The 14,818-nt window shown below is 38.7% G+C and overlaps 1 protein-coding gene across 3 annotated transcripts in view; it reads right to left on the bottom strand.

Moving 5' to 3' along the window:
- Window positions 1–14,818, bottom strand: part of ZFPM2 (zinc finger protein, FOG family member 2) — a 321,906-nt gene that overhangs the window by 159,391 nt on the left and 147,697 nt on the right. For all 3 annotated transcript variants that reach the window (XM_040588202.1, XM_040588204.1, XM_040588203.1), the window contains one exon: window positions 4,879–4,997. In XM_040588202.1, the coding sequence (XP_040444136.1) occupies window positions 4,879–4,997 (119 nt within the window). The remainder of the gene's footprint in view (window positions 1–4,878; window positions 4,998–14,818) is intronic.

Genomic DNA, 14,818 nt, shown 5'->3' with positions numbered 1-14,818 from the left:
ACCCTGCACACTTCCCTCCTGCGGATTCCCTTCGCCGCCACGTTGAATCCTCTTTTCCTTATCAGGCTGGTACAGGCCTGCCCCACGTGCTCCTCCTTGCGACAAGATGACGAGAACGGGGAGCAGGATCCAGCTGCTCATTGTTTTGCTTCACAAAACCCTGCCATGGGCACAGATTAACACCAAAAACTAGATGGTGGCAGCCAAGGGAAAAGGCCTTTTAGAATGCCTCCACACAACTACCAGAGCCATGGCACAAGCCACGGCTCGATGTCCGTTATGGGCTATGCAGCCCTGTGCTGCTTTTGTTTCCAAGGGCCTCATTCCCACCAAGTTGTCCCCTCAAACAAGGGAAGTATTTACAGCTGGGAAAAAACAAGCAAACGGCTTTTCCTTAAACAGGCTGCTAGTGCCTTGAATTTAGAGCTGCTCTGCACACAGCAGTGGGTTTTATGCCCAGCCTAGAGGGGTCTTCTGCTCTTCTCACCTGCTTGTTCACATTAGACTTGACATTTGTGCAGATGTTAAAAGACAGGAATCTCAAGCTAGGAGTTTCACACATTAGAAATATATTCCTGTCTACCTGTAGGTACCCACAAACTACTGAATTTTCTGCAAGTTGGAGCCTTTCTGGTAAAACTAGTGATTAAATTATATCACCTTCCTTGTAGAACTGAGTTCTCACCAACTGTAGATAGAAAGCAGTATTGTACAAAACTCTTGATGTGTCTTTTTGTTAAAATGGCGAAATTATATTAAATCTCAATCAGAGTCTGGAAACATGTAGGTGATCTCTTTTTTACGGTAAAACAAGAGAACAAGCTCTTAGTACACTTTCTAGGCTTGAAAAGATTGTCCTGTGCATTTCAACTTCTTGAGACTATCAACTATAATGAAGCAGCTGATGGAAAATGGAAGAAGTGGGAGGAAATGGAAGGCAATAACCTCTATGCCCACTTGTGTAGACAGATGTAAACTATGCATTTACCTGAGAGCAGAATTTTGCCAGTTTGGCAGAACTACAGGAAGAGATCATTAGAGTTATCTAAATAGGAAATCTATCAATCTAAATATAATAAAAGTATCTAACTAGATATCTATAAATGTTTAATAATGAGATAAGATGTTAAGTTCCGAATAAAATGGGAATTAAATGCCTAGACAAGTTTTAAGATCTGAGACTCACTCTTTGTTGTTAAAAACAACATTCTTAAGATTTCTGGTGGTTGCAAGCAGATTGTTTCAATAGTAACGGTAATGCACTGGGGTACATTATTTCATAAGGGGTTTTGACCAGCCTGTAATTCATGAGTACCGGCAAACTCCTAGGTAAGAAAAATTAAGAAATTTACGAGTCATTGCACTATTTCAAATCTACCATTAGAGTCTGACTATTCTGCAGTCCTGATACAGACCTTGCTCTACCATATTTCCCAACAGTCCAGTGGCACCGCTGATGAAATCAACAGCTGCTAGTCCTATTGCAATTGCGAATACCACTTAAATCATTTTTGCTCAAAGTACCCAACCTTCCACTACTCTGAGATGTATATTGTTAATATACTTCAAGACAGAAACTTGAAAGATCTAAAAAGTATTTGACATCTGGCACAGTGACTCAATTAATTATCGTGCTGCATTAATTAACTTGGTCCGTCTCCTGAGCTAACAGCAGGGAGACTGTATTCAGCAACACCGCATTGCTTGAAATAAGAAGCACTTCAACAGGATATTACATGTACAGGCTGTATAAAGTGCAGAGTACAAGAGTAGTGAGTAAGCTGTAACTGTTATAGCTAGGTAATGAATCCTGTGAGGCAGTGTCACGTTGCCAACACTAAACAGTATAGTCAGGTAAAATACTTGTGGTCAGCCACAAACGTATTTTCTAATAAAGAGAACAGCTGCAAAAATTGTGATATTTATTCACCTGAGGTTCACTGATTTTTCTTTCCTCTCTTCTCTATATTAATTCACATTAAAGCTCTTTTCCAAAAATTATTAAATGTTTCTAACAGTGCCATGTTTGAAGTTCTCATTCAGAAATTAACTCTAAACACGCTGCCAGCTACTGATGTGAAAGTCTGATGGTATTCTAGGGAGGTGAGGCTTTACCCAATGAACTTTCCAAAACAGATAGAAATAACTTAAGTAAACAAACACAGCTGCTGTTATGAACAATCAAGAGCTCATATGCTAGTAAGAAAAGTAATCAAATATGTCAAGCAAGCAGAAGAATCATAAATAAACCAGAAACATTTCAAGGGGGGGGGGGAAAAAAAAAAAAGATAGAAGAAAAAAATGTAGAAGCTGGCACCGGGCTTGCGTTACTTAAACAGTAAATTAAAATTCTATCAGAAGGTTTACGTTTCTCCACAAAGCATTTTAAAGTAACAAATGTAGGATTAAAGGAAGCATCTGATATTTGGGGAAAAGAAACAATACTTAGAATCACAGAATAATTCAGGTTGGAGGAGACCTCTGGAGCTCACCCTGCTCGGAGCAGGGCAAAATTCAAAGTCAGATACAATTTCAAAGTTAACTCAGATTGCTCAAGATCATATCCAGTTCCGTTTTGACTATCTCAAAGGAAGAAGGTGCTCAGGGGACAAAACAATATTACTGAGGACTACAATTCTGTTGACAGGAACTTTTTCAGATTTCTAAATGTATTTGTATTAGCAGGCAAACCAAAAGTAACAACTTCCAAGTGTTAGCAAAAATAAACTTCATGGTTTTTAATTTGACAAGAAACAAACTAGTATATTTCTAGTTTAGTGAGGAAAATGTTCTCAGGAGTTTCATCCCACATCTCTCTGAACTAGGTTGAGAAAGCTGCTCCATCCCATTACAATCACCAAACTAAAAAGTCAGCTCTGCTCGCCGCTTAATTAGGAGTTCATTAAAACCAAAATACCTTAGCTAAATGTTGTTACAGCAGAAGTAGTATTTGCTCAAATTTGCAAAGTAACAGCAAACCTTAATATATGCCTATGCTACCACAGAAGAAGCAAGCTCCTGCTAGGATTGTTGTTGCTCTGTCTCCTTCAGAAAACAAAAATGAACACTATGATCAACTGCTGGTGTTGCATATGCATCCTAAGAATATCTGACAACGATAACTTTTGTAGTGAAGGGTCAGTCAACATCATCTCCCATATTCAAACATTATCTTCAAGTCTTATATACCTGAGGAAGTGGTACAAGTGGACAGAGCAATAGGGACAACAAAAAGCTAGCATTTTTCCTGAGGTATTATGTGGACTGACTGAGCTACACCAAGACTAAGATTTCTGTGGCGTGTAAGTTGATGAAAGTAGAAATGATGGAATCAAAGAATTATTTGAATTACAGGTAGTTGTCACCAATGTCATTTTATGAAAAACATTTTGAGAATGCTGATAGACCATGAATAAAATAAATGAAAAAATAAACATTAAATGGATGGAGAAAACGGAGAGAGGTATTCAAATTTTACAGTTTCTCCTTTCTAACAATAAGATGCCTTGAGTGTCCAGTACTTTTGAAAATCCATCCTTTATTTAGTTGCCTGAATGGGAAATCTGATCTGGGTTGGGAACGCTGAACTCTAGGGAACTTAGACAAAGTTTCCATGCCACTTCCTGTAACATCTTGTTAGCACCTTATAATTAATAAATTATGCTAAGGAGTCTACAAAATACCAAGTTCTTAAATGTCTACTATGTACTCATAACAAAATAATGCTTCACCACAATTTTAATGTGCGTATTTGCAGAAAGTAACATGCATACTATCCAGCAGGCCCTTAGAAAGAGAAGTCCAATATGTAGGCATAGGTTCTCCAGGCAAGAGTTGAAGACTATCCATTTACCCCCTTTTCTGCCATGTCTACATAACCCCTCTCTTGCACTGTCCCAGATGGTACTTCAGCAACTCAGCACTCCTCCTCTCCCTCAGGACCTCCAAGGTCAGGACAATACCCCCAACACTGGGAAGCTCAGCTTCTCCATTTACAGCACAAATGTATGTACCCCAAAAGTATATAATACACTTCTGTGAAATAGCTCCACAGGTCTTTACGCCAATACTTTCATGCTAAGTCTGTAATAGCAAACAGTGATCCCACTGAAGATAATGGTTCTTCAATAGAATCCCACAAGGCAATGCATGCTCCAAGATTCTCTAAACCCTTCTAGAGGTATTGCTTTTTTCCAGTACAGGGTCACTTCTCCAGATATTTTCAAAAAATTAATTTGAACTATATTGAAGCTCAAAATTAAAACCAATACAAGCAAAAATGAAATTAAGACCTAGGAATGACATGATTTTCAGTGCACTGAACTGAGACCAGCAAAGCATTACTCTTAAGTAATATGGTCCACATACTTTCTGCAACAAGAATAAAAAAGAAGACTAACTGAGAATATATTACATGACAGGTGCCTTTTGATAGCTTTGAAAAGAATCCTAATCTGATGGAATATCTTGCTATGTTCAGTAACATTACCATTAAGGAAAATTCATTGTTTATCCTAAAATAATGTAGCTCTTTACATCCATTAATACAAATCAAGTATTCAGCAATTAATGCTATGAAAAATTTTAAAAGTCACTAAAAAATCAGTTATTGCTACTGAAATGCAACAGCTTGGTTCAGCAAACAAGGAAGTGACATTTCCCTTCTGTAAAATAATAAGTTAAATACTATTAACCTATGCTCCAAATAACTTTATGTGGATGGTTGCCACAGATGAATTGGAAAAGAGCCAAATAACACTGTCTGTGAAAGCTAACAATGCCTGTTTTCAAATACTCGGGCTGAGTAGTAATTCAGGCTATTCCCTAGAGAACGACACACAATATAGTGAAGCGAATCCTCGTGGAGCATCTACATACCAAGGTGTTGTTATTCAGATCCATCTTCCCAGCAAAAGGCCCCCACGTTGTTCCAACCGGAAGCTGCTGCCGACTCTGAATCTTGCGCTCCCCGTCTTTCTGGACCACCTCCAACTCTCCTGCAAACAAAGAAAACAAGCAGTGTTGACAGTACTTTCACTTGTGCCTTGACAACAACCACCTCTGCCTTTGTGTTGGCTTTACATGCACAGTGTTCTGAGGAGCCATATAATGAGAATTAATTATGCTTGTCTGAAAAACAACTGATCTTGTCATCCTGCAAAAGAAAAACAAACCTTTTTCCCTTATAATTATATTCAAATTTGGTTTAGAAAGTCCCATTCCTTTCTTCTGTCTTTTCACACGCATTAGAGTTTGAAGGCATTTTTATTCAGAATAGCCGTTTCGTGAAAGTTCTTAAGAAATGCTGAGGAGGGGGGAGACGACAGCTGGAAGGAGAGAGTGCAATAGCAGCCACACCTGCTGCATTAACCTTCTTGATGCATTTTGCTGTTGCAAGACCACATTCTGAAACGTTCAGTTATTAAAAATTTTAGAGACATACCATGTAGCAATATAAATCCACAACTCTACTAACTTTGAAGAAACAACTAAAACCATTTACTATAATTTGTTTTTAAAAAAAATTGAAACAAATGAGGTTTCACTAGCAGTAACATTTCAGAATTAGACTCAAAACAATTTAAATTGTTAGCTTTAGGTTTTAACACAAAATACGTAAAAGCAATGGGGAGGTGGTATAGTGATTTTTATTTAGTAAGTACTAACTTGTCTTTTTATTTAAAAGCTGATTCTGTTTTTGAAAGTAAGTAGTACAGAATTAACACTTAAAAGTGAAATTGCTACTTTAGCTCACTTTAACTTTTTTCTTTTTTGCCAGTGAAAAGAGTAAGAATAATACACAATTGATCGTTACTGGGGAAGAAAAAATAAAATTCAGTCACCACCTTTTTCCCCAACATTGTTTTCACTTCATTTCAGGACTAAAAAAAAAATTCTGCACAACTCTTCTTTGAAAGCAGTCTCTTCAATAAGCTTATTTTTCTATGAATAAATGTTTCAATCAAAACCAGCAACAGTTATGTTTATATACACAATTTCTAACATTATTTTCTAAAACAATTCAAATAAATTCTGGTTTTAAACTTTAGGAGGGATAAAATGGAACAAGGAGGAGGGGCTGATCTCTGCTTTTCTTGTTAGATGTTTAACTGAATTGTTACACACTGTGGCACTTCCAAGCTTTGGCCTTCCTGAAGGTAGGAAGAAAATCTGTTATTCTCAAGTGGCAGAGGTCAACTTGACTTCACTGTAGCCATGATTTCTCCTGACCTGTTTTCCCTGCTTGCTAAAGGCCCCTCCTCCCTTTCCATACCAACCAGATACAACAATAATTCCTGCCTTTTGCATCAGCACATCCCTTCTCAACAACTCTACCCCAAATCAGGACCATGCTTTTTCACAAACAAAGTCCAACTGTGCAAGAAGTCCACTTGTCCCAGATTTAGAACTGGCTGTTGTGAAATGAACCTTGGGCTGGAGGAAGTGAGTAACTCCTGGTTTACTGGCAGTCTTCACAGACTTCCCTGTGCTAACCATTCTCAGGGATGCCTGGATTTATGTTACAGCCAGGCTGTGAAGTTTTCCTGTGTCTGCAGGAGTTAATCTCAACCATTTTCCAAAAAGAAGACTTGGCTCCAGCTTCTATTTTCAAGCACAGAAATCTAAATTTCACCTCTGAGTGTTGCAGATTACAAAACTACTCTACGTAAAATTGTACATCAGATCCTTCCTGGAAACTGGAACAAATCTAGGAAATAGAGTTGTATCAGTTTACAAAAGCATCTGTGTATGCGGGTGAGTCCTCATCATGACAGTGCTAAGACATTTTAAAAGGCAGTATGTGAGCAGGAAAGCTTATGGATTAATTATATCTAATTTACATATGCATATGATACATATGATACATATGCATCCAAACAGGAAAAAAAAAACAAAAAAACAAAACAAAAACCCCAAAAGAAAGAAAAGGCATTTCCTCCCCCCCCCCCCCCCCCCCCCCAAAGTCCCAAAGTCACATTGTTACATATTGTATTAACTGTAAAAAATCTCTTTATATGTAAATCATGGAAGAGAGAAATCTTTCTGGTATTGCAAGGTAACACGTTGATCACTTCGGCATATAGTGCAGCATTTTGTCTCTACATAGAGATGAAAACTGTAGCATTTGCTTGCTTTTACACACTAAAAAACAGCCATGTCTATGGACATGTCACATTTAACTGATACCAGAGGAATCATGAGAATCTTTGAAAACCCTTTTAAAAAATAATTCAGCCTCCCTTTCTGCCACTGACATTTTTCATTTGAAAAGGGTTCAGACACAGTCAAACAGTGACTCCTTATCTGTACCTGTGGATTTACAAGCAGGCCTGTCTTTTAATGGATTAAGAACGACAAACTTAGGGCAGATCATCCAGTGATATCCAAAAACCTACCTAAGTTGTAAGGTACACATCATTACACTTTATGTTTTAAATAAAATTAATAACATTAATCTTATACCTGGTAAGTAGTTCAGGTTTGAGGCAAACATAAAAGCAAGCAATTATTTTCCAAAACTGTTTTTTTTTCCTGAAAGCTGATAAATAAATTAGTATGGATTCTTTCTCTCTTTTGTTCTCCTTTGTTACAGTCCCAAGTTGTAGTTTGGGCAAGACATTTCAGTATGTATGAATACATTGAAATGTACTACAGATGTGGTAACATCATGCTGACTTGTACTGAAGCTGCTGTATTTTTCCCTCCGCTGGGAACACCACGACAGAGCAGTAGGTTGCAGACAGGTTTACAAAACATTTTGCTGCATAACCTTCCTGTTTCCCCTGATCATAGCTCTCCAAAAAAGACACAGTTCCCTCTAGTCACCTTGACCCATAGCCATTTTAATGCTGTGGGTGAATGTTATAGTTGGGAAGAATAATCTGCTTTTAAGTTTTGGCAAATACCAGACATTTTGGCTACACTTGTACAAGGTGCAGCACATTACAATTTGATCCTTGGCAAATATTTTTTTTCACTGAAAATCTTTGTTTAGGGGGAAAAATAAACACTAAGAGAGCTGTAAGTTAAACCCCCCCCCCCCACACACACAAAAAAAACCCCAAAAACAAACAAACAAAAAACCAACATTGCGCATCAGCGCCTACAAGCATCTGCTTTTTTATTTTTATTTTTTCCTACCAAAGCCTGCATCTTCTGTGAAACCCCTGTATATGTTCTTTTGTCTGCCCTAAGCAGGAACGCCAGGGGCTGGTACAAGGGTTTGGAGAGGAAAGATTACAAATGTCACTATTAAAAATCCTCTTCTTGATTCCCTTGACCCTGGAGTAAGGAGTCTGCAACTTTTCTGCATTCATTTACAACAGTTTTCTCCCCTGAAATTTCCTATTTGGTGGTATCGAAACTGCCGCAACAGATGGGCACAGCCTCCTGCTGCCAAGAACAGGGCTGTCCCCCGCTCGCTGCCAGCTTCCCGCAAGGAGGCTGGTTTAAGCGGTGCCATACCTGTGGCTGTGAGCAATGTGTGACCTCAAGGGAGCTTGCTGGAGAAAAAAAATATAAAATAAATAATTAAAAAAATGAGAATCTCACCCTGTGACTCTTAATTAAAAGAATTTGAAAAATGTGTTGGTGAGGCAAGATTTCCCTCCTCAGCCTCACAAGAAGTTCAGATATAAGCCAGAAGTGCTCTCTGCAGCTACCGTCCCCTGCACAACTGCTGGGCAACTTCAAAGATGACATAAGGAGAAGGAAGAGGATTTGATATTTTACTGCTGCATCACCACTCACAGTAAGAAGTGCAAAGACTCAGCCTGTACTGACTCTTCACAGGTGCTTGTCCACAGAGAACCCAACGAGAGGGGAGAAAAGGAAGAAAGGATGAAAAAACCTGCTGTGCTCCAGCCCAAAGGAACCAGAAAATACTGTGCCAAATACAGGTGTTTCTAGTCAACAACTGTTGCAACAGACCACCTCAGTACTGAACATAACGTTCCTGCACATGACAGTAAATTATAATATATAGAATTCACTCACAGCCCTGGGATAAATTATGTGATATATTTCATCATTTCTATGGCAAAGTCACAAAGCAGTTGTGTATTTTGCTGTCTTCCCCCTAGACTCGTCAACAGTTTGATTCAAAAGGACAGCAAGTAGCAAAACAGAAGCATCACTAAGAAACATAAGCAAAGGGAGTGATGCTCTGCTTTTAGTTTTTGCAAGTTAGGTAAAAAAAAAATAAAATTGCTTAAGAGACATTCCATTTAGTGATATTTACTTCCCTTTTCCTTGCCATAGAGCAAGGGTGGGGTTTTTTTCAGCTTGTTCTTCAGGAACACGCTTATTTCCAGCTTGCTCAGTAAGTTTATACAAAATATTTGAGACACATAGTATGGGCTAATCAATTTTGGTAAAAGATAATGCTGTTAGTGCTGTGGGCTGTTTCTCTTATCTTGTAGATGTAGCATACTTTTAAAGTCTGTGATTACTCAAAGACTTATGATAGCTGCACTGTAAAAGAAGCCCCAAGTCATGACTCACTAGTACAGCTACAAAACATCCCATGGCTTTTAAGATATTAGGCCACCTTGGTGGATACAAAACAAGCATGAAAGGACCCAATTTAGGATTATTTTCTTCCATATATGTATTGTTTCAGGGATGCCAGACAAGGCTTGCATAAAACAGAAAGTAGAGAGGTCAGTTTAGCTTTGTCTTCTTTTACAGCAACATCAGAATAACAATAATAAAAAAACCCCAACAACTCTACAAAACACGTAGTGTACACGAGAACCCAACAATAGCTTTTGGCCTTTACAGGATTTGATCACAATTCACATACCAGTGATTCACTTCTTCACGGAAGAATTCAACTATACTTTGTATTCCTGAACAAAATAATACTGGCTTTCATTCATCTACCCACGTTCTGGAATAAGAAACAAAGGACTGTATATCTGAAGGTGAATGTTGAACAGCCTTTTCGGGGAGAAAAAGCGAACTACTTCATTCAGAAATATCTGTATCCAGATTTATGAATGTTTAAAATTTCTAAGCAAGGCACTGATAGCTTTGGCAGTAGGTTTTGGGGTTTTTTGGTTGTTTTTTTTTTTTTTTTTTTTTTTTTTTTTGTCAGGAATAGCTTTCTAAGTGGAGTTAGTTAAAAAGAAAGAGTAAGCTCTTCCTCTCCTATAATTAGAGATTGGTTATTTGACATCACGGGGCTGCACCAATTTCCACTAGCAATTGGCTTCTTCTTTGCATATTTCCAATGCACAGCCACCTGGCTCTCTAATGAATATTTTTGCATCACAGAGAAATCACATATGTTGTAGTTTCAAACAAGGACTGCTCTGACGTCAGAGCAAGGAAGTTAAAAACACTCTCAGAAGTTTTTAAGTGCTGCCCAGCCCAGAGCCCAAGATCTGCCTGCTGTCCTATATGCACAGGAAGAATCTGCAACTCCACACAGGTGATTACCTCCTTTAGAACAAACTAATGTGTATATGTGTGCATACAGTAGTTCACTGATAGCAAAGAACCATCCCATTTCCACTTCTGTGATTGATTCTTAACAAGGCAGCTCCAATATTAAATGCTCATACACTTGCTTGGCAGACATAAACTGCATTATTGAGATACTTCCTCTAAATTCTCCACCCTCAATTTTCAAGTCTCTGAGACATAACACACACTAAACTACAGTTTTGAACATAAACTTGAAATACGACATTCTCTATTCAAGTACTCCAGTCAAACCCTGATAAATCAGGCTGGCCATGCAGTGATCTTATCCTTTCTGACTCTTTAATAAATCGAACCTAGTAAGTTCACGCTGTTGGAAGTTGTCACTAAATGAAATTGTGACCTTATCCGATGCGTGAACTTATCCTGCTGACAACTACATTTATTGTGCGGATAAGCATGGGGGGGGGGGGAAGACTTTTGATAATTGTGATCTTAGCCATATGCAACTCTAACAGATGGGATCTTTTTGATGTTCCATTAATGATTTGCCTATGATGAGCCTCTACTCAGGGAAAAAATAAATGTTCTTCATAGGTAAGTGGTAGGGGGACTGGTAAGCTGTATGAAAAGTGCACAAAGAGGTACTGGCTGACAGCAGTGAATCAGAACCTATTAGCCTAACACAAAAAGCTTTGAATTAGCTTGTAATTGCATTGGAAAAGATAACATAATGTAGGTGGCAAAACAGAAATGTTCCCTTTCCACAGGACTCATTCAATAGCCCAAAACTCTGAAACAAGTAACTGAGAGTCTGAAGCAGTAACCCAAAATATGCTAAGCCACAGCACTTCATGATGAATGAAGGAATACTGCAGCCCCTTCCAGCACTGACTGGATGATTGCCACTGCTATTGTGGAATATGTTGGGATATATTGCAGAATTATGTTGGGTGACAGGCAATTCGCAGAATCACAGAACCCCAGAACCACAGAATAGTTTTGGATGGAAGGGACCTTTAAAGGTCATCTAGTTCTAACGCCCTGCAATGAGCAGGGACATTTTCAAGTAAATCAGGTTGCTCAGAGCCCCATCCAACCTGGTCTTGAATGTTTCCAGGAATGGGGCTACCACATCCCTGGACAACCTGTTCCAGCGTTTCACCACCTGCATTGTAAAAAAATTCTGAAAATGGCCAACCATCTCAAATTACCATTTACCTATCAGGGATTTAATACATTGTATTACCTAATTCTCACATCTCTCCACAATGGATAGTATTGCACCTGTTCTGCAGTGCACTGGCTCTGGAGATAGAAGATCTGAGGTCTGTCATGACACAATCTGTTTTGCAGCACTGCAAAGTCTGATGTGGGATACAAGAATTCTAGTTATCTTACTAGAAAGACACACATATATAGAAGTTCACACTGGAGTCCAAATAGTAAAAGACTAAATTACCATCAATCTTCAAAAGACATTTTACAATTTTCTTCGCAATGAAAATTGCATTCACAGAGGTCTTGGCAAAACCAGAGGTCATTTAGGTCATCAAGAAGCAAAGGCAAATTTAATTTTGCTGCTCCAAAGACAAGAAAATAGGGCCAGCCCACTGTTAGGATGAGACAGGTGGAAGAAGGAACAGACTTGAAACTGAAAGCTGAGTAAACAGCTCTGTGGAGTCTCCCTAGGAGCGTTGCTATTCTGCTGCCACTGAGGGGGCAGAGGGTTTCTAAACAGAGCAGTCTTCTTTCTTTCTCTGAAGTTGCTGCAACCCCTCAGCAACTCCTCCCCCTAAACATGATCCTCCCTGGTCCCATCCCTCTTAAGAAGTAGGGTCAAAGGAAACCATGGCACAATGGCCATGAGAGAAGTGAGACATAAGGATAACCCACCAGTACTTATTGCTCTAAGCCACTGCTCTCCTTTGCCTATGCCTAGAAGCAGGTCTAGATAGCAAAAAAAATATGCAGGAAAAGCTGCCACATGCTGCTTCATTCCTAACCAAGCTGCCTAGTGTTGCCCATCTTGCCAATGCTCCCACAGGGCAGCTGTGCACTCTAGGTAAGGATGACAAATGAGAAGGCTTCTCCACTTTCTTTAACAAAAATCTTGCTGCTCCGTACCTTTCTTTAGAGCCCCGAAAGTCAGAAGCAGTTTCTTTATCTTTCCTACCTGGTAGCACTGCAAATGGCAGAGTGCAGATGCTATCCTTATCTGCAACAGCACTGTCCTACAATGGACAATAAAGGGAAGGAAAAAATATTCTGAAAGTGAGGACAGAGAAAGTCTAGGGAAAGATTTTCTGAAAAAAGGGCCATGGTGGTGGGGGTGGGGAGTAAATTTAAAAAACAAGGCTAGAGAGAGGGAGTCTAGAGAAGGAACCATTTGAAAACCCAAGTTGGGTCTTATCAGGATGCAAAGACACAGCCTGGAAAAAAAAGAACAGAAGTTATTCAAGAAAAAGAAGGATGCAGAAATGCTGCCAAAGTTAGAGAAGATATACATTTCCAAGCCTGAAACATAAGGACAGAAGTACATGAATACACATTTAGAAACAGAATGTAAACACTATTATCCTTTTTTAGCCAAGGCATGTGTGTTGTTATAGTGCTTAATTCATAAGCTAAACCACCAAAATAAAGTATACTAATTCTAATACCTCATTGCTCAGCTGAATCCTGCCTAAACTGAACACTTCAGGTGTGTCTACACTGCACCCAGTGATGTGATTTCATCTGATACCTGGTAAAACTCATTCTCTATCTCCAAGCAGCCAGATCACCATGTAGGCTGTAAAACTTTTCTGAGCAGAAGTTTCATTGCTAGTTATTAAAATTTACACTGGGCTCTGGCTATGACCACTACACTGACATAGTACTACTGCCTGGTCGATGTGACCTTAGGTATATAAGCTGTTCTATACTCCCAACTGCAAAGCAGAGCCAACTTCAGTGATGTGGAGGTGCACTATGTCACACAACACAAGCAGTTTTCAGAGACCGTAGTTTCAAAAGAACTGTATGCACTGACTCTTCAAAAATTTATATTTGTGCTCTATTTGTTAAGTCTTCATTTGGTTCTATACAATGAATACAAAGGAAAAAATAATTACATTCCTATAGTGCCTCACATTCCTGTAATATACAGAATTTGGTAGGAACACAAGATGCCATCCCAGATTAGAAAAGCGCAGGCCTACAGTGGTGAACACATCTTCATCAATTTGAAATGACAATGCAACTTCTACGTTTTGGGGAGGCTGGGATGGAAAGTGATTAATTAAATAAAAGTTAAAAAGCACATAAATTGAGTAACTACTAAAGATACAGCTCATGGAAAACTACACAATAATTGTCCGTCAAGTATGATATCAAAATAATTTTTAAGGTTTAAGCTGAACTATTACAAAAAGTACTGTTTTTTTCTTGGAAGTCAGGAATGAAGGAGTACATAATGAACACTGCTGCTAGAGTTTCATTAGCTTTTTAGTAGAACAGACTCATACTGCTGTATAGACTTCTGTATTTGGATTGCTTTTTTGAACTTTACAGAAATGTGCTCAAAGAATAAAATGAAAGAGATAGAAGTAGAAAGAACAAGATATTTACTCAAGATATGCTAAGAAATGCTAAAGATTTGTTCACTTGCTCCAAAGACAAGTTCCATATACTATGAAAAATACTCTGTTCAAATCAGCATCTAGTCTACAGACACAGGCAAAATAAACCCAGTCATCATGGCCCAATCCTGATTCTGTGATGAAATTAGAAGAAACTATCTTTACTTTTCAGTCTACTCACTACAAGAACAATCTACACCTATTTTCAAATTCTAAATCTCATACAATTAAAAAAATATATTATTTTTGTTTTTCTTTGTAATTTTCCATCTTCACATTTGGATGCACAGTTCAAGAGGTTTGTTCCTCCCTGTATGTGTTGAGGTAAAGCTGAAGTAGAAATATTTGCAGAAAGACAGAAAAAATCCCCAAAGGCAACCAGTACAGCTGAAGAGCTTTCCCTGCAGTTTTCTGTGAGAGGAATACTGTAAACTCCATTCTCACATGGCCACTCCATACTGGCAAAAATGATTCCCAATTATATTATAACACTGTGCAGACCCAGTGGGTTGAGTACGTTCTTTATCCCAGCTACATGTAGTTTGCACAGCTTTGCTCCCTCCATCACAAATACGCATGATACAGAAATGCCAGACTTGGCAAGCGCAGGCTGATGATATTACTAAAGAGGGCTTTCTTGATAAGATCATCATCTGTTTCTGGACTCTTGGGTATGCTCCTTTCCTCAGCAGAGGAACAGTCACCCCTGATAAATGTCTCTTTGTGTGCAGATTCTCCCCTGATATATGCGAAGACATCTCAGTCCT

Source organism: Falco naumanni, chromosome 3, assembly GCF_017639655.2.
Source record: "Falco naumanni isolate bFalNau1 chromosome 3, bFalNau1.pat, whole genome shotgun sequence".
NCBI classification, from domain to species: Eukaryota; Metazoa; Chordata; class Aves; order Falconiformes; family Falconidae; genus Falco; species Falco naumanni.
The sequence above is the reverse complement of the archived record's forward strand: the minus strand, read 5'-3'. Positions and strand labels throughout refer to the sequence as shown.